This window comes from Schistocerca cancellata, chromosome 6 (genome assembly GCF_023864275.1).
Source record: "Schistocerca cancellata isolate TAMUIC-IGC-003103 chromosome 6, iqSchCanc2.1, whole genome shotgun sequence".
Lineage (NCBI taxonomy): Eukaryota > Metazoa > Arthropoda > Insecta > Orthoptera > Acrididae > Schistocerca > Schistocerca cancellata.
Genome location: NC_064631.1, coordinates 541,963,257 through 541,982,364, shown reverse-complemented (window position 1 = coordinate 541,982,364; position 19,108 = coordinate 541,963,257). Strand labels below are relative to the sequence as shown.

At 36.4% G+C, this 19,108-nt stretch overlaps 1 protein-coding gene and 1 pseudogene across 3 annotated transcripts in view; one reads left to right on the top strand and one right to left on the bottom strand.

Annotated features, from left to right (window-relative positions):
• Positions 1 to 19,108, top strand: part of LOC126191506 (V-type proton ATPase 116 kDa subunit a 1-like) — a 278,558-nt gene that overhangs the window by 162,759 nt on the left and 96,691 nt on the right. For all 3 annotated transcript variants that reach the window (XM_049932400.1, XM_049932399.1, XM_049932401.1), the window contains exon 9: positions 8,469 to 8,608. In XM_049932400.1, coding sequence (XP_049788357.1) covers positions 8,469 to 8,608 — 140 coding nt within the window. The remainder of the gene's footprint in view (positions 1 to 8,468; positions 8,609 to 19,108) is intronic.
• Positions 11,072 to 11,189, bottom strand: LOC126089825 (5S ribosomal RNA; annotated as a pseudogene).

The following is a 19,108-nucleotide window of genomic DNA, read 5'->3' as shown; positions in this document are numbered from 1 at the left end:
AAATGGCTAAGCAGGGATGGCTAGAGGACAAATGCAAGGATGTAGAGGTATATCTCACTAAGGGGAAGATAGATACTGCCTACAGGAAAATTAAAGAGACCTTTGGAGAAAAGAGAACACCTTTTATGAATATCAAGAGCTCAGGTGGAAACACAGTTCTAAACAAAGAAGGGAAAGCAGAAAGGTGGAAGAAGTATATAGAGGGTCTAAACAAGGGTGATGTACTTGAGGACAATATTATGGAAATGGAAGAGGATGTAGATGAAGATGAAATATCAGATATGATACTGCATGAGGAGTTTGACAGAGCACTGACAGACCAAAGTCAAAACAAGGCCCCAGGAGTAGACAACATTTCATTAGAACTACTGACAGCCTTGGGAGAGCCAGCCCTGACAAAACTCTACCATCTGGTGAGCAAAATGTATGAGACAGGTGAAATACCTTCAGACTTCAAGAAGAATATAATAATTCAATCCCGGCTGCAAAATACTAATGTGAATTCTTTACAGATGAATGGAATTACTGGTAGAAGCTGACCTTGAGGAAGATCAGTTTGGATTCCGTAAAATTTTGGAACACGTGAGGCAATACTGACCCTACGACTTATCTTAGAAGATAAATTAAGGAAAGGCAAACCTAAGTTTCTAGCATTTGTAGACTTAGAGAAATTCTGGAGCTGGCAGGGGTAAAATACAGGGAGCAAAAGGCTATTTACAATTTGTACAGAAACCAGATGGCAGTTATGAGTTGAGGGGCATGAAAGGGAAGCAGTGGTTGGGAAGGGAGTGAGATAGGGTTGTAGCCTATCCCTGATGTTATTTAATCTGTACATTGAGCAAGCAGTAAAGCAAACAAAAGAAAAAATTCAGAGTAGGAATTAAGATCCATGGAGAAAAATAAAAACTTTGACGTTCGCTGATGACATTGTAATTCTCTCAGAGACAGCAAAGGCCCTGGAAGAGCAGTTGAATGGAGTGGACAGTGTCTTGAAAGGAATATATAAGATGAACATCAACAAAAGAAAAACGAGGATAATGGAATGCAGTCTAATTAAGTCGGGTGATGCTGAGGGAATTAGATTAGGTAATGAGACACTTAAAGTAATAAATGAGTTTTGCTGTTTGGGGAGCAAAATAACTGGTGATGGTCAAAGTAGAGAGGATATAAAATGTAGACTGGCAATGGCAAAGAATGCGTTTCTGAAGAAGAGAAGTTTGTTAACATTGAGTATAGATTTAAGTGTCAGGAAGTCGTTTCTGAAAGAATTTGTATGGAGTGTAGCCACATATGGAAGTGAAACGTAGATGATAAATAGTTAGAACAAGAAAAGAATAGAAGCTTTCAAGGAGGGGAGGAGGAGATTAGTGTTTAACGTCCCGTCGACAACGAGGTCATTAGAGACGGAGCGCAAGCTCGGGTGAGGGAAGGATGGGGAAGGAAATCGGCCGTGCCCTTTCAAAGGAACCATCCCGGCATTTGCCTGAAGCGACTTAGGGAAATCACGGAAAACCTAAATCAGGATGGCCGGAGACGGGATTGAACCATCGTCCTCCCGAATGCGAGTCCAGTGTGCTAACCACTGCGCCACCCCGCTCGGTAGAAGCTTTCAAAATGTGTGCTACAGAAGAATGCTGAAGATCAAATGGGTAGATCACATAACTAATGACTAAGTATTGAATAGAATTGAGCAGAAGAGAAATTTGTGGTACAGCTTGACTAGAAGAAGGGATTGGTTGGTAGGACACATTATGAGCCATCAAGGGATCACCAATTTAGTACTGGAGGGCAGTGTGGAGGGTAAAAATCATAGAGGGAGATCAAGAGATGAATACACTAAACAGATTCAGAAGGATGTAGTTTGCAGTAGGTACTCTAAGATGAAGAAGCTTGCACAGGATAGGGTAGCATGGAGAGCTACAGCAAACCAGTCTCTGGACTGGAGACGACAACAACATCAACACTGTCTTTAGCAGTCTTGGCTAACAATTCATAAATAACAGTCACAACACAGATCCAGTCAACAGATGATTGAGTAAATTACCCAGCACCCACAATCTCTTGCAAGTTGACTGGTCCAGCAGGTACAGACATACAGCAGTGTGAGGATGGGATGAATCTACCCATATCTTTCAGTTTCCTCCTTAGAGTACTCATTACATGCTCCAACAGATATGTAACTTCCTGTCTAGTATTCACATCAAATCCTGAAACATTGTTTTGTGCACTAAATATGCTGTTCAGTACCTCCTTAACATCATACAAGATATGTTCGCATTAGCAACTTTTTTTAAAGTCAGTTATATGGGATTTATATCAGTTGAGACTAAAAAGTATTCACATATGAAACATTGATAAACAGAGTTAAAGGCAACAAAAATTGGACTAATAACGTATTACACACAGATATGCTCAGATACTTTTACTAATTTTTGCAGTACTATTTATGAAAATTGTCCCATGTCAAGATTGCTAAAAGATCTACTCATTTCGTCTCATGGCATATATATGTCAAATTCTAAAGCATATATCTATTACAGAACACAACTATGTAGTGTATCACAGATTTTAACTCAGTCAATGGATAAGATAAAATTCTAGAAATCACATCATGTTACATACTAAATTCGTGACAATGGAAAAAGAACAAACAAACAAAAATCAAATACTTATGAACCATGTCTACATGCTTTCAGTTCAGTGATACTGTGTAATCCAGACAACTTAGATTTTGGATACACAAGTCTGTATGCATTAGAATGTGGATTTTCATGAATTTCGAATGGTCCAATATAAATATTGAAAAATTTCTTAATCTCAGATGTCAACACTTTAGATTTCTCTTTGGCCTTCACCAACACAAGATCTCCTACTTCAAACATAGAAAATCTACCTTTACCATCATGTCTCTGCTTTCTCCTATCTCCCTGTTTCTTTGTCATCTCCCTAACACATTGTTCCCTCTCTTGTGGAGACAGAATTTTACATGGTGGAAACCCAACATTTTCAGAAATAAAGTTACCTGGTCTGTGATTAAACATTGTTTCAAATGGTGGAAAACCTGTTGAGGAATGTTGTAAGCTGTTTATAACATCCTCAAAATCATTGACATAATCTATCTAACTGGTATGATTCTTAGTACAATATGTTCTAAACAGCATTCCAATCTGTTTCATATATCTTTCTGCAGGATTACTCAAAGGATGGCAAATCGAGGTTATAATATGTCTTATTTTTGCATGATCAACAAAATCTCTCCAAGCTTGTGATGTAAACTGAAAAACATTTTCAGATCAAATTGTCTTAGGAATACCCACCTGATGAAAATATGTGTTTTCAAACTTAGAGATGATTTGCTTACTGGTAGCTTTCTTAAGAGGAAACAGCTTTATGAAGTTCCAAAAGACATCAACTGCCAAAAAAACATAACAAAATTCATTCGTAGAAATTTTATATAAAATCCAGTTAACCCAAAAAACATTTAAGCTGTTTTTTGTTACAAATGATTCTAATTTTGAAAACACATCTCTTAACAGATTCAAATGTTGTTCCCAAGTCTTTTGAGCGACCAGAATGTCATCTATATACACAATTAATTTTGAGCTCACTTCACTTCCTAAGACAGAACCCAGAGCTCTTATGAATTCAGCTACAGATACCTTTAGCACAAATGGCACCACACAATATTGAAAACACTTTCTAGAAGTAATTTCAAGTGGTATCTCATGAAATCCTGAGGTGAAGTCTAAACTACTCATCTACTTTACATAATCAATTTTGTGTAACAGCTTGTCCATGTTCCCAGGATGGTCATTCTCTCTGATAGAAATTTATTAAGATGTCTGGAGTTCAAAACAATTCTCACTCCATCTTTTGTCTTACTTACCACAATTGTAAGCACTCCTACTTCTCTCTATTACACTTCATGTTTCCAATTTGTGAATTTCTTCCTCTGTATCTCCCCTTTTTGAAAATGGTATATTATGTGGCCTGAGAAAGAAAGGTTGATGATCTTTAAGGTAAAGTATGCACTGATAGTCTTCCACTTTTCCTGGTTTTTCACTAAAAACATTTGTAAACTCCGATAACAAATTCCTAAGTTGTTCCTTTTGTATGTCATTAAGAGACATAGGTCCCCTTACTTAAGAATCTACTACACTTTCAAAATCCTGATCTTTAGTCTCTTCAAAATCTATATCATCAAACACCTGGTACTCACCTTGGTTCACAATGTTTTGCAAATAGTTACAACTTTTCCCATAGCTTAAGATACAGAAATTAGTTTTCACATAAGTATTACTTTTGAGTTCCAAAATAAACAATTCTTTAGCAAAACAAGCCTCAACTTTTGCTATCCAATCCATACCAAAAATTATATTTCCTTCCAGACTGGGGATTACTAAACATCCATGTTCAAAGGTTTTGCCTTCTATACTAAATGTTGAAAATACCTGAGATTTTACCAACTTCCTTTTCTTACCTGTGGCTCCTCTTATCTTTACACCTACAACAGGTGTTTCCACAAAATTCTTACTATATTTAATCTTGTCTCTAAATTGTTCAGATGTACCACAAATCGGGCTACTGGTCAATCTTAATCTTAATGTAAGGACATCCAAAATCTGAATTGTCGTCTCTGTTATTAGACACTTCAAGTAAAAGATCACTTTAAATTTCATCAACTGGTACATCTACACTATTATTACAAGGTTTTATCATCTTTACTGGTATCATAGCATTACTTTAGTCACACATGTTGTCCAGTATAAATTGAATACACTGGATGGGTTCCATTGCACAACTAACCTTACTTATTACAGAAGGAACACAAAATATATTACTGTCAAAATTACATTTCCTCCTTAGATCTTCTTTCACTTTATTCCACCAATTTGGATACAAATTTCGACTAACCACAGCTAACTTATTGCAGAATGCCCATTTATGTAGGTTATCATCAATTTGGTCCCAAACAAATTTCAAAAAACTTTCACCTTTATTCTCTAGGCTTACAGATACCTCACCTTCACTGTTTGGATCATTACTCTGCATGATATCAATGAAAAACTGCTTTGACTGGACTGGTATGCCATGGCTCTCACTTACGTCTTCACATACATCACTTACCTTACCTGTATTCAGAAATAACTCTGAAACTTCATTATTCTTAAACTCCACAAAAACTTGATACTCATCATCATCATCATCACCATCAGTATACTTTTCTAAAATTATCTCATCAACAACAAGATTAACAACACAAGTTTCATCTCTATTAAAGTCACACACCTCACCTACATTCATTGCAATAAGCTACTAGTCTCAGATTTACCAACGTCAGTCATTTCACAGCTCTCATTCATGTTTACATAAAAAATGCCACCTAATTCAGATCCAATATGGTCATAATCTGTTTTACATATATCATCAACATTGTTTTCTGACCAAGGGAAGAAATCATTAGTACATACTACATCAAAATTCTCATTACTCTCACATTCTGGTTTGTGATTAGTATTTACATTGCTATAATTAAATATAGAATTCCAAAACTCTTGATCAAAACATAAATGAGAAATCTGATGTTCCTTCTGTCTAGCTTCAGATACCTGTGCCTCATTATTAATGCTGTTATTATTGTCTAATTGTGAGTGTAAATTGGAGCTCATGTACTTGTTGTGTTTCCTTGCCCCAAAACTGTGTATCATCTTCGAGGCAGATTGCCATTTCCTGAATAGTCACCTCTATTATTGTCTCTCTTATTAAATTGCCCATGGTTATCACCATAACTCCTATTCTGCTGATGTTCAAAGTTTCTGTCTGTATTACAGTTTTGACCATGATAGAAATTACCATTATCTCTGTTTCTGTTGTTGTTACCATTGTGATCTCTATCATTTCGACTGTTATGGTACATGATTCTTTCTACTGCCCTATTCAACCTGTCAACATATTGTAACAGTTGTTCAAGGCAATTGTCAGGTCTGTGTACTAAATCCCACTGCAACGTCTCTGGTAATCTCATTTTGAGTGCTTCAATCAAAGTCATTTGGTCAAATGGCCTGACAAGGTGTGCTAATTTCTTAAGCTGGTTCTTACAAAACTCTTCCAGTATACTGTTCTTATTCCTGTAATTGGGACCATTCAAAATTCACTTTTAATTCTCCCTTGCTCAGCTTCTGATCAAAATTTATTAAAAAAAACTTTTTTTGATACTTTGGTATGTCTCCCACTGACCTAAATATAGATTTACCAAAGACAGAGCTTCACCTTCAAGACATCTTTTAACAAATTTAATCTTTTAGTCATCAAGCATGCCCAACACAGAACTATCTCTACAGTGGTTTAGCAAATCCACTGGATGTAAATTGTCTGATGGAAAACTTTTGATTGGAATGTTGGACCACACAATACCATTGTTTGAGTACAGATTGTTGTGAATGCAACTTTCCTGAGCCACTGAAATTTTTTGATCTAGAGCATTTACATTAGCTAGAATACTGTTTTCAACGTTTAATATTTTTTGACCTAAACTACTAAAGTTCTGTTCCATTCTTTCTACTACAGCTTTCTGTTCAACTCTGATGTCATCAACGTTTTTTGGTTGTTGTGCAGATTGGGCCATGAACTCATTTTCCAAAACAGTAAATTTATTTTCTAATACATCAACTTTTTCATTCACACTTTTTAAACCATCTGAAAATAATGTTTTTTAGTTCTGAAACCAGATTATTTAGTTGGTCTATTTGGTATTGTACAATGTCCATTTTATCATTGTTTTCAGATTGTATTTACATTAACTGATCATTGACTACTCTAAATTTGCTGTTGTTATCTGTTTTTATTTCTGTTAACTGATAACTAATTGCACAAAATTTGCTATTGTTATCTGTTTTTATTTATATTAACTGATCATTAACTGCACCCAATTTGGCAAAAATCAACTGCATAGTATTGGTTTTCACTGTTTCTTTGCTGACTACACTTTCATTTGGTTCAAATGTATCTAGGCTGGGTCCTGCAGCTTTCACATCTACATCAGTACCCTCATCTCTATTCATTTTCCTAGCAATCATATGAGTCCGCAAAAAAAGAAAATCAATTTCACAAATGATTTGTACCTACCTTTTCTGATGTCCTTCATCGTAGTTATAAAGTCCTCTTTCAATTCATCCGGTCTGTCAATGTTGATATTATCTCGTCACTGTTGATACAACTTTGTTGGGCAGTCCACTGATCTTCTTTCATCAAGTAATTCAAGTTCATTTACATAAAAATTGCAAATGCTCACATAATTGTTCTTTCTTCTTCTGCAACAGACAAAACTTCGTTATCAGTCATCAGATCACAGCTGACTCCCACACTTGTAATCTTACCCTCCCACGCATCGCCATTAATTTTCCCTCAATCTCCTCACTATTTTCAGAAGCTTTGAGAGGTGTAAGATATACAAAAGAAAAATGTTTATTTATCTTCATTATCCCGTTGTTATTGGCTCCAAGTCTTGCGTCTAGGGTTCATTCTTGAGGCTTTAATTTTGATAATGTTGCGAGTTGTTATTGAACTGAATACCGGTAACTCATGAAGATCTGCCAGTTGCTAAGAATTTCTTTTTATTTTATCCCATTTTCTATATCACACTGACTTTACAATTCCACTTCAGAACATGAATTCACATTGTTGTCACCAAAATTAGAAATATACGTGCCTTTCCATCAGAGGCATGTCCACTATTACTTACATTCTGCTGTACTCACAATATTCCAAATAGTCTACAAAGCAAATGAGTTTACAAACTTTCACATCAAAAGAAGAATCTTTACTAATTTATATCATTATTTTATAATTGAGTCCAGAAATATATTTAATAATTAGCATTAGATTGTGCAATTAATAACACAAATTTTAAATATACCAGAAGTTTCACAATTTCAATTATTCTTTAAAAGAAGAGTAATTTTTAACTGTACATACAGGTTGTAACAAATTAATTTCTTTTTATATATTTTATCCTGAAACATAACACATCACATACAAAACCATATGAAGTTCATTCAGTTAAACAACTGAGATAATTTTAACCTATACAAGAATCGACAGTACACATGGCATCGGTAATTTCTATAAAAGAAGAAATAATGTTAGAGGAGGGTGACCCATAACACTATGCAACTAAATATATGAAACAGTTCTTTTGATTTTCTTGTTTACAATAAATACTTTAAGAGATTTTCTTCATTATTTTGTTACCAGTAAAATGTGTCCTCATTTAAGTTACAAATAAAATCAGATATTTAATATTGAATTTATGTTTGCCATTCTGTACTTTTCCTGTCCATTCATGCATGATGCCTTTATTTCTATTCATATTCAAATTTAATATTGCAGTTCCTTTAAGAGATAAACATTTAGTAGGTGTTTTACAATGAAAAATGTAAGAAATGTAACTGTGAAAATATTCTTTGCAGGGTTGTTTACAATTATTACATTCCCATTCTTGTTTGCAATAATGTTTGGAGATTCTGGACATGGACTCATTCTGTTTGCTTTTGGATTGTATATGATTCTCACTGAAAAGCAGCACTTGAAAAAGAAAATTACAAATGAGGTATGTTCCAATCACAAAAATCATACTTTTATTGCATTGTCAGTATACTGATGACTGTTGAGAGACATTTCCAGAATTAAATTATGCCTGTAGCTTTTTTCTTGACAACATTAATAATTGAAATACTTATAATCAGAGGGGACAGCAAAATTCTTCTTGATTGTCTTTGCATAATGTTCTGAATAACTTTTGTTATGTTGTTAAAAGACATTGGTATGAAAAGATCGCCCCCATATCAGTGTACTACTGACGAATGTGAATCTGAGGACTGAAATATAGTCACCTTTGGCCGCAACTGTTAATAACTGCAAAATGAGATTTTTGCTGTGGGTGATGTGATTTTGAGTTACGGTATGTATTAAGCAGTGCAGTCTTATTTTCAAATAACATAGCAAAGAGTTATCTTTTATACATAAGTTAGTGATTGCAATACAAAATGTAGTAAACTGAGAACTAAGAACAAGGGTGCACTAGCTCCAGTATGGTGAGTAGCACCTTTCCTTTTCATAAAATTGTTACATTCCATCATGGTTTTTCCATTGTTTTATTCTCAAATACAGTAAGCACTGGGCTACTTACTTCAAGTCCAGTAGAAGAAAAACTGTTAATTTGCTGGAAACCCAACTTAGTCTTCAAGAGAGTATTATCCTTTCCAAAATAGTTGTTTAGAAGATTGATTCATAAAATTCAGAACATATATGAGAAATTGATACAGGTTAGTAATTTAGAAACAGATGCTCTGATTGCGTGTTTTACTGTTTGACAATACTGCATGCTGCTTTCACTTGTTAGGAGCAACTTCTATGTGCTGCTCAAAAGAAAGTTTGTCTAGGCAGATGTGTTTTAAAGTAAATATTATGAGTACTGTTATTCAAGTGAATTCCTCACTCACAATAACTGTTATCCATTCCATACACGAGCACCTCATTACTAATGCGAAACAGATCATCAGAACACCATTTCAGCTTTTTCTGTTTGTATTTACTCCAAGTCTCACCTTATACCACTATCTAGAAGCACATTAATACACTGCTCTTTCTGTTCGGTTATGACTATTGATTGTAGCAGAATGTGAAGAAACAATGGTTCATTGTCAGTGAAAAATTTGTCAGCAAGTTTGATTTCATTGAGATTTGTTTGAAAAATTAACATTATTTTTATCTGAGCCAACATTTTTCTGTGTGCATCATTATCTTGCACAATAAAAATTAAATTATTTAAAGATATTTGAAAAAAGGGGAAATAGTGAATTATGAACCTGACTCATTGTTATGAAATATTCAATAACCCTTGAAGGGGCTATAGTTGATCAGATGTGATATTATAACTCATTGCTAACTAACTGAATAGCATTATTCTTCAGGGATTAGATTAGAGTGCATTCTGAGGAGATCTTTGTGGATGTGAGAGTAGTAACTAGGTGGAACCTCCCAAAAATATATATCAAAATAAATTTCTCAATGACATTATACAGAAGTTAAACTATCAGAACAAATTTCGCATATTTCCCACATCGATGTAAATAATGCTGGTCAACATTTTTGGAACTGCTGATATGTGATGGTGAATTATGTTTTCAAACAGGTAGTAGCTAGTATTAAGGTTGTGCCTTGAAATCCTGCTTATCTCTCTTTAGCAGAGGTTTGGGGCATGGTTTCCATGGACTACAGTTCTTATGGGCATCATGAAGGCTCCGGTATTTCAGCTTAAGGGTGTCCTACCAACTTGCATGCAATTTTCATGTTCCACTGCATACACAAAAGGAGAAAGAACAGAGCTGGTGAAACTTCACTATTGAATCCTGGTCTCTGTATATCTCTGTTATGGTTTGATGCGTCTTTAATCGACATTTAGTGTTATTGTTTTGATAGTATTTTAGACAGTTTTTTTGTTTCTGCCATCAGCTATTCTATCTATCACTGGAATAAGTTTGCATATGTCTCACCAGAGTGCACTAGAATATGGTAACACAAGTATCACTCCCTTGTGAGAGTTTCATGAATCATTAGAGAAAAAGCGTGTGAAATGTGCCACTTGTACGAAATATGTCATGCTACTTTAGTTTCCTTACTTGCCGACTAAGGCTAATGTGCATTATCAGCAAGTGCCTTTTTGCAATTGTCTTATGCATGAGTTTAGTGAGTTTTATTTTCTTGCGAATAACAGCAGCATACCATGAGTTCGAAAACAACACAGTGTGAATTCAGTGTGCAATTTATCAGGTAAAATTTTGGAACATGCCTTAAATCTAACACTCTGTTCAAACAGGCCTTGGAAGGCCCAGCAGTACTGAACGGCCCCCATGTCATCCTCCGTCCACAGGCATCACTGGATGTGGATATGGAAGGGCATGCGGTCAGCACACTGCTGTACTGGCCATATGTCAGTTTATGAGACCAGAGCTGCTACTTCTCAATCAAGTAGCTCCTCAGTTTGCGTCAGAAGTGCTGAGTGCACCCTGTTTGCCAACAGCACACGGCAGACCGGATGGTCACCCATCCAAGTGCTAGCCCAGCCCGAAAGAGCTTAACATCAGTGATCTGATGGGAACTGGTGTTACCACTGTGGCAAGGCTGTTGGCTTTGTAAGATGCAGTTAGGATGAAACTGAAGGAACTTGGTGCGCCCAGAGCTGATGTAAATATGAATTAAGAACAAAAACAATGTAAATTCAGGGGCAACGGTATACATGTCAGAGACAGCAAAGGACCTGGAAGAGCAGTTGAACGGAATGGATGGTGTCTTGAAAGGAGGGTATAAGATGAACATCAACAAAAGCAAAACGAGGATAATGGGATGTAGTCGAATTAAGTCGGGTGATGTTGAGGGTATTAGATTAGGAAATGAGACACTTAAAGTAGTAAAGGAGTTTTGCTATTTGGGGAGCAAAATAACTGATGATGGTCGAAGTAGAGAGGATATAAAATGTAGACTGGCAATGGCAAGGAAAGCGTTTCTGAAGAAGAGAAATTTGTTAACATCGAGTATAGATTTAAGTGTCAGGAAGTCATTTCTGAAAGTATTTGTATGGAGTGTAGCCATGTATGGAAGTGAAACATGGACGGTAAATAGTTTGGACAAGAAGAGAATAGAAGCTTTCGAAATGTGGTGCTACAGAATGCTGAAGATTAGATGGGTAGATCACATAACTAATGAGGAAGTATTGAATAGGATTGGGGAGAAGAGAAGTTTGTGGCACAACTTGACCAGAAGAAGGGATCGGTTGGTAGGACATGTTCTGAGGCATCAAGGGATCACCAGTTTAGTATTGGAGGGCAGCTTGGAGGGTAAAAATCGTAGGGGGAGACCAAGAGATGAATATACTAAGCAGATTCAGAAGGATATAGGTTGCAGTAGGTACTGGGAGATGAAGAAGCTTGCACAGGATAGAGTAGCATGGAGAGCTGCATCAAACCAGTCTCGGGACTGAAGACCACAACAACAACAACAACATGGTATACATGCAGTTTTAAAAGGGCATTGCACAATGCAGTTGAGTGGTTGTGTGTACTATATCAACTAAAAGACATATTTTTGTAATACACAAGCGTAAATATGACAAACACAATCTGTACATTTCCATGTCAGTTGCTTTTGTCAGCCAATCACAGCACAAGATCCGTGATGTCATTGAAACATCACTGCATCATCATGCGAACTCACAAACACTGTGGTTTGAGTGCACAAAACATTAAATGTTTGAGGTTCAGAAATGAACATGAAAAACTTTAAGCATGCAATGAAGCTAACATAAACCACATTAAAGATCTCTCTAAAACGTGTCTTTTAGTACGATTTGTTGTGGTACACTGTCAGGAAATGTAATATTTGGGGATAAATAAGCTGCCTATAGATTTTACCTTGGAGTTGGCAATTGATGTTATTTAGTAGAAAACTTGGTTGTGGTGACAGATTGACCTGTAGCATAGCCTCAGATCTAGGCAAGTTCTGATTGATAAATGTTGCAGCCTTCCACAGAATTGGAAACCAAGAGCCACACCTGGTAGTAACAATCTTGTTAATAATACATACAGTGCCTCAACTGGTTCTGTTTGAAAATTTACCTTTGGAGGAATTGGCCATGTATAAGTCTTTCAGACTCCCATTAAACTCAACTATATTTGTAGCTTATCTTTTTATGGCTGTTGGCAAGTTATTCAAAATGTGTGTTCCTGAACAGTGAACCTATTAATGAACTACAGCAAGAATCATTGAGTCTTTAAGTAGATTTTTCTTTTTCCTAGTACTGATTTTGTGACCTGAACTTTTTGTTGGATACAGATATATATAATTTACTACAGATTTCATTACGAAATATTTATACTGAGGAACAGTAGTTTGTATACAGAATAACTTGAACTGGCTTCTACAGGATATCTGCGGAATCACACTGCAAATAATGTGCATTATGTATTTTTCAACAATGAAAACTTTTGTTTGACTTTAAGATTTACCCCAAAATATGATACCATATGACACTATGGAAAGAAAGTAAGCAAAGTATGCCACCTTTTTTATTTTTATGTCACCTGTGTCTGATAACATTTGCACTGCAAATCAGGATTTACTTAAATGTTTTGATGGTTCTGTGGTATGCTGCCCCCAGGTAAATTTAACATCAAGTTGCAATTCCAGAAATTTAACCCTGTCAGCGTCTTCTATCTGCATTTTTTCATACTTTATGTATATGCTCAGTGAAAAACCTTTGTGTTCAGAAATACAGTCACTGAGTCTTTTTAAAGTTTAATGACAGTAAGTTGACTGTAATATAAGGAAAAGATATATTGCTACTCACCATAAAGATGACATGTTAAGTTGCAGACAGGCACAATTAAAAGACACTTACACATAAGCTTTTGGCCACAGCCTTATTCAGAAAAAGAAAGTGAAACACACATGGTCATGTGTGCATGAGGTGAGGTTGCTTGTGTGAATGAATGTGTGTTCACATGTGTGTGTGTGTGTGTGTGTGTGTGTGTGTGTGTGTGTGTGTGTGTGTGTCTCATCTTTTTCTGATTAGGGCTGTGGCTGAAAGCTAAACTGTTAGTGTCTTTTAATTGTGCCTGATTGCAACTTAACGTGTCATTTTTATCATAAGTAGCAACCTATCTTTTCCTTACATTGCTGATATTCCAATTTGGAATTTCCCTTGTTTGATTTTATTTAAGTTGACTATAAAGCATTTATTAATGTTCATGAAAATCTCATGACCATGCATTTCTAAAATTACGCTTGATTTGCTATTTATTTCAATATTTGTATCATCAGAAAACAAAACAAACTCTGCTCTGGCAGTGCAGTTTACTAGACTCCATTAATGCACACAAGACAAAGCAATGACCGAGTGAGATGGTGCAATAATTAGCACACTGAGCTTGTATTCAGGAGGATGACAGTACAAACCCATGTCCGGCCATCCTGATTTAGGTTTTCCATGATTTCCCTAAATCACTTCAGGCAAATGCCAGGATGGTATCTTTGAAGGGGATGACAATTTCCTTCCTCATCCATATCAAATCCAATGGAATCGATGACCTTGCTGTTTGGTCCCCTCCCCCAAATCACCCGGCCTCACCACTCCATCATGGGCCCATGTGGAGTACCACACAGAATTAATTCCCATTCTGATGATGACTGATAGATTAATTTGCTAGTATTTCTACTTACATCATTTTTTACCTGCTTGTGAGATGTGACATGAACCATTTTGCAGTATTGCCTGTGACACCATGATATTATAATTTACTTAAAATGATGTTGTGGTTCATGGAGCCAACTTCCTTTGAAAAATCACAGGAGATACTTGTAGCTTTTAGTTTATTATCCAATGAAAAAAAAATGAAATGATTGTATGACATTGCTAGCCAGGAGGCCCCACCTGGGGAAGTTCAGTCACTGTGTTGCAAGTCTTATTGCATGTGACACCACATAGGGTGACTTGAGCATTGATGATGATGAGAGGATGACAACAGTGCCGTGCACAGTGGTTCCCACACTCTCGAGCCCTCCCGTCCACAATTCGCTACGTCACTCAGTGTTGGCTTTGCAGCTGTCAGAGATGTGTTAATCACTGCTCCCGCCAAGTGCGAGGTTCGAGCAGTAATCCGGTTTCTCCACATAAGGAAGTTACCGCCCATGGAGATTCATCAGCAGCTGACTGAGGTTTATGGTGTAGAGTGCATGTCCATTCAGCATGTCCGCAAATGGTGCAGGGCTTTTGCTGAGGGTCGCACAGAAGTTCACAATGAAGAATGAAATGGAAGACCGCTGGTTTCAGATGCTATTGTCCAGAAGATCAGTAGTGAGCTGCTCAAAGATTGGAGGGGTCTCTGTCCGTGATCTTGTTGAACACATTCCTGAAGCTTCCCACAGCACAACTGAAAGAACGTTAATAGAAATGTTGGGTTATCACAAAGTGTGTGCGCACTGGGTCCCCCAGATGCTGAGTGACAGACACAAGGAGCAACGCCTCAACTGTACTCGCAAGTTTCTTCAACGGTGAGAGGGGGGAGGCAACAAGGAGAAGTTGTTGGGCCCTATCATCACAGGAGATGAAACATGCGTGTTTCATTACACCCCCAAAACAAAACAACAATCTAGTCAGTGTTGTCACTTCGGTTCACCTCTACCAAAGAAATTCAAACAAACACAGTTGGCAACAAGGGTCATGGTGACTGTGTTTTGAGATCGGAAGGTGGTACTCCTCATCGATTTCATGCAAACTGGGATGACAAACTCAGACAGATATTGTGAAGCATTGACCAAAATCCAGCGAGCAATCCAGAATAGGCGGAGAGAATGACTGAAGGGGTGTGTAGTGCTTCTTCACAACAACACTTGACCCCACATCGCTCGTCAAACACAGGAGCTTCTGAAGAAATTTGGGTGGACTGTTATGCCCCATCCCCCATACAGTCTGGACTTAGTCCCCAGCGATTATCACCTCTTTCCCAAGCTAAAGGAACACTTAGGTGGCAAACACTTCAAGAGAGATGATGAAGTCTGAGCAGAGGTCAAACACTTGCTCAACAAGTTGGCAGGAGACTTCTTAGACTTAGGAATACAAAAGCTGCAGCACCATCTTCAAGAGTGTATCAGAAAAATTGGAGACTATGTTGAAAAATAGATAAAAGTACTTACTAAAGAGATTTGCCACACTACATCCATCTGTAACCAATGAATCATCTGTTTGTAGAACTATCTGCTCCTGTTCCTTTTTAGTTGTACCAGACTTCTCTCTTACTGTGTCCCATACTGTTTTTATTTTGTTGGATGATGTTGCTTCATTCTTCTCATAGTGCATTTTCTTAGCTGCATGATTACATAATATTCTGCAGTACTCCTTGTAATAAGCTGAACAATTAACATTGGAGCTGTCCCTGGCTGACAGATACAGTTTCTTTTTGTCCTACAAGATACCTTTATTCCTTGACTAATCAATGATTTTGTAGTTGAGATCTCTTTAATCTGAATTACTTTTAGAAGGTACATTTTTCAAACAAGGTAATGACTTTGTTAATGAATGTGTTGTATTTTTCATTCATATCATAAACACTGTGAATGTCTCTTCTGTTCATATCTTTGAGCAGTTTCCTAAAATGATAATTTTTTGGTAGATTAACTACTCTCTTATACTCACATTTAGTAGACAATTAACCTCCTCAGTATTTAAAATTTTTGGTAACATTTTCAGGAAGCAGCAATCTTGTAATCTATATAAAATCAGTGAAAAAACAGTCTAGATTGCAATGGTACTTTATTAAAATGACCGGTTTTGGCTTATGCATAGGCCATCTTCAGACAGCACTCTCTGTTGAAATTGACGATGCATGCAACAGCCAGTTGACCTCACTTGCTGAAACTGCTAGAGCAGGTGGAAGATGAAACTTTGTTTGCACCATTTGTAGATGTGATATTTGTAACTTGCATGTCTACCTTTTATTTATTCAAAGGAACTACTTCATCTTCACTACTACTCTTGCTCAAGGAATGAGCAATTCCGAACAGTGATTCATCACATAAACTTGAGTCCTCCAACCATTTTCAGATCCTCTCCTCTTGTGAATCCATTTTTCACTTAACATCCACAAAATCTTACTGGAAACAAGCACAGCACAATGCCACATATGTAAACAAAATGTCAGTGGCAGTAAGGAACATGTACTGACACTGCATCTTAAACAGGTAACAATTGCCTGTCATCTATTGCTGCCACTACAAAACCAACATCACAATACTTTTTCTATTGGCCAGTATAATGTGATGCCCATTTGCTTTCAATGCAGGTGTGATCATGTATGCACCACAAGCAAATACTCACGAACCTTTGTATGATATGGGGAGACCTAAATGTAGATAAACTGAATCCTGATTCTACATGGGACTCATTACAAGGTCTTGCTCAAAGTTTCAATCTAGTTCCAATGGTTAACAGTGCAACCAGAATAACAAAATACTCAAAGACAGCTGTTGATCAGGTATTAACAGATTTAGGCAAAGAAAACTGTGAGGTGGTGGTAGCAAAGCTAGGATTATCTGATCACTCAGGTCGAATCATTAATGTAAAAGTGGCTCCAGGAGAAACAAAGAAAATGCATATTTACAGACGAATTTTTTCTAAACAAAATAGATATGAGTTTGTCAAACAGATAGCACGACAAACATGGGACTCAGTATACTCAGAGGTAAATGCAAATGAAAAATTCATAAATTGCATGACATTGTTTAAATTAAATTTTGAAGAAACATTTCCTAAAGTATTATGTCCATTATCAACAGAAGGAAAAAACAAGTGGGTCACAAAAGCCATCAAAAAATCGTCTGAAACACTAAAGTACCTGAGCTCCATTAATCACAGCCAAACTAATCCTGCTTTCTCAATCTTTTATAAAAGATATAGGAAAACATATAGGAAAATATTGCTTGCAGCAAAGAGAGCTCATAACTCCAAACTGGTGCTCTCTGCTGAAAATAAAAATAAGGCAGTATGGGAGATTGTGAAGCAGGAAACTGGTACCAGGAAAATGAATCTGTGAAACTTGAAAACCAAAGAGGAAGGGACTCTAATAAAAGACCCCATATATTTGGCAACTACATAAATGATTATTTTAGTAGCATAGGAATAAAATTATAGGAAAACTTTTCTAACAGCCCCTCAGGTCAAAAAGCCAAATAATGGTGTATCACACTCAATGGTGTTATTTCCTACAACACAGGAAGAAGTCTATAAAGCAGTCAGCAAACTGAAAAACAAAAACTTAGCTGGTCTGGATGAAGTCCCCATTTTTATAATTAAGGACTGTATCAAGAGCCTACTTCCACCTTTAGTTGATATTATAAATCAATCTTTAAAGCAGGGCAACTTTCCAGACTATTTAAAATATGCTAAATTACTACCTCTCTTCAAAAAAGGTGATGCAGGAAAAATTGAAAATTATAGGCCAATTTCTCTACTCTCATGCTTTGCAGAAATATTAGGAACTATTATGGAAGATAGGCTAATGTATTATTTAAATAAATACAACTTACTGTCTGTTGACCATTTTGGGTTTAGATCAGGGAAAAGCACAGAATCAGCAACAGCACACCTCACAAAACACATTCTAGAACATTAGATAAAGGGAACTACACAACAGGTACATTTCTTGATCTAACTAAAGCGTTTGATACAGTAGACCACAACATATTGTTAAATAAGTTAGATGAACCGGGAATAAGGGGACTTGTGAAAAAGTGGTTCCAGTCATATCTAAAAAATAGAAGACAGATAACTGAAATCTCACATATTTCAAGTTGCTCAAACTATATTGTAAAGTATACTTCAGACCCAAATTATGTAAATGTAGGTGTCCCACAGGGTAGTGTCCTTGGCCCAATACTATTCCTCATTTACGTAAATGACTTCCCACAGAGCATCAAACATGGACAAACAATATTGTTTGCAGATGACTCAAATGTTCTAATCAGTGACAAGTCACTGAAAGAAAAAGCCGAACAAACACTAAACAGTGTATGTGTGAAAAAAAAAAAGGGGGGGGGGCTGTTAACTTAACTTCTGTGTCTGCAAAAAACCACACTATAACAACTTTAAGTTAAACGATGAAGCTATAGAATGTGTAGACTACACAAAATTTCTTGGTATGCATGTTGACAGTCAGTTAAAGTGGGAAGAACATATTAAAATACTTAGTAACAGAATCGCTACAGCATGCTATGCTCTTAGAATTCTGACTGCAGTGTGTGATACTACATGTGTCAGATCTGTATATTTTTCTTATATCCACTCTGTTATTACATATGGAATAATATTTTGGGGAGTCAACAGTAAAAATATTCAAATAGTTTTCAAATTACAGACAAGAGCAATTCATATAATAACCAAGAGTGGCAGTAGAGCTCACTGCCTTGAACATTTCCAAAAGCTGGAAATTCTAACTGTCCCCTGTGAACACATTTTTCAAAGTATTATGTATGTAAAAAAAAAAGTATTGACTGCTATATG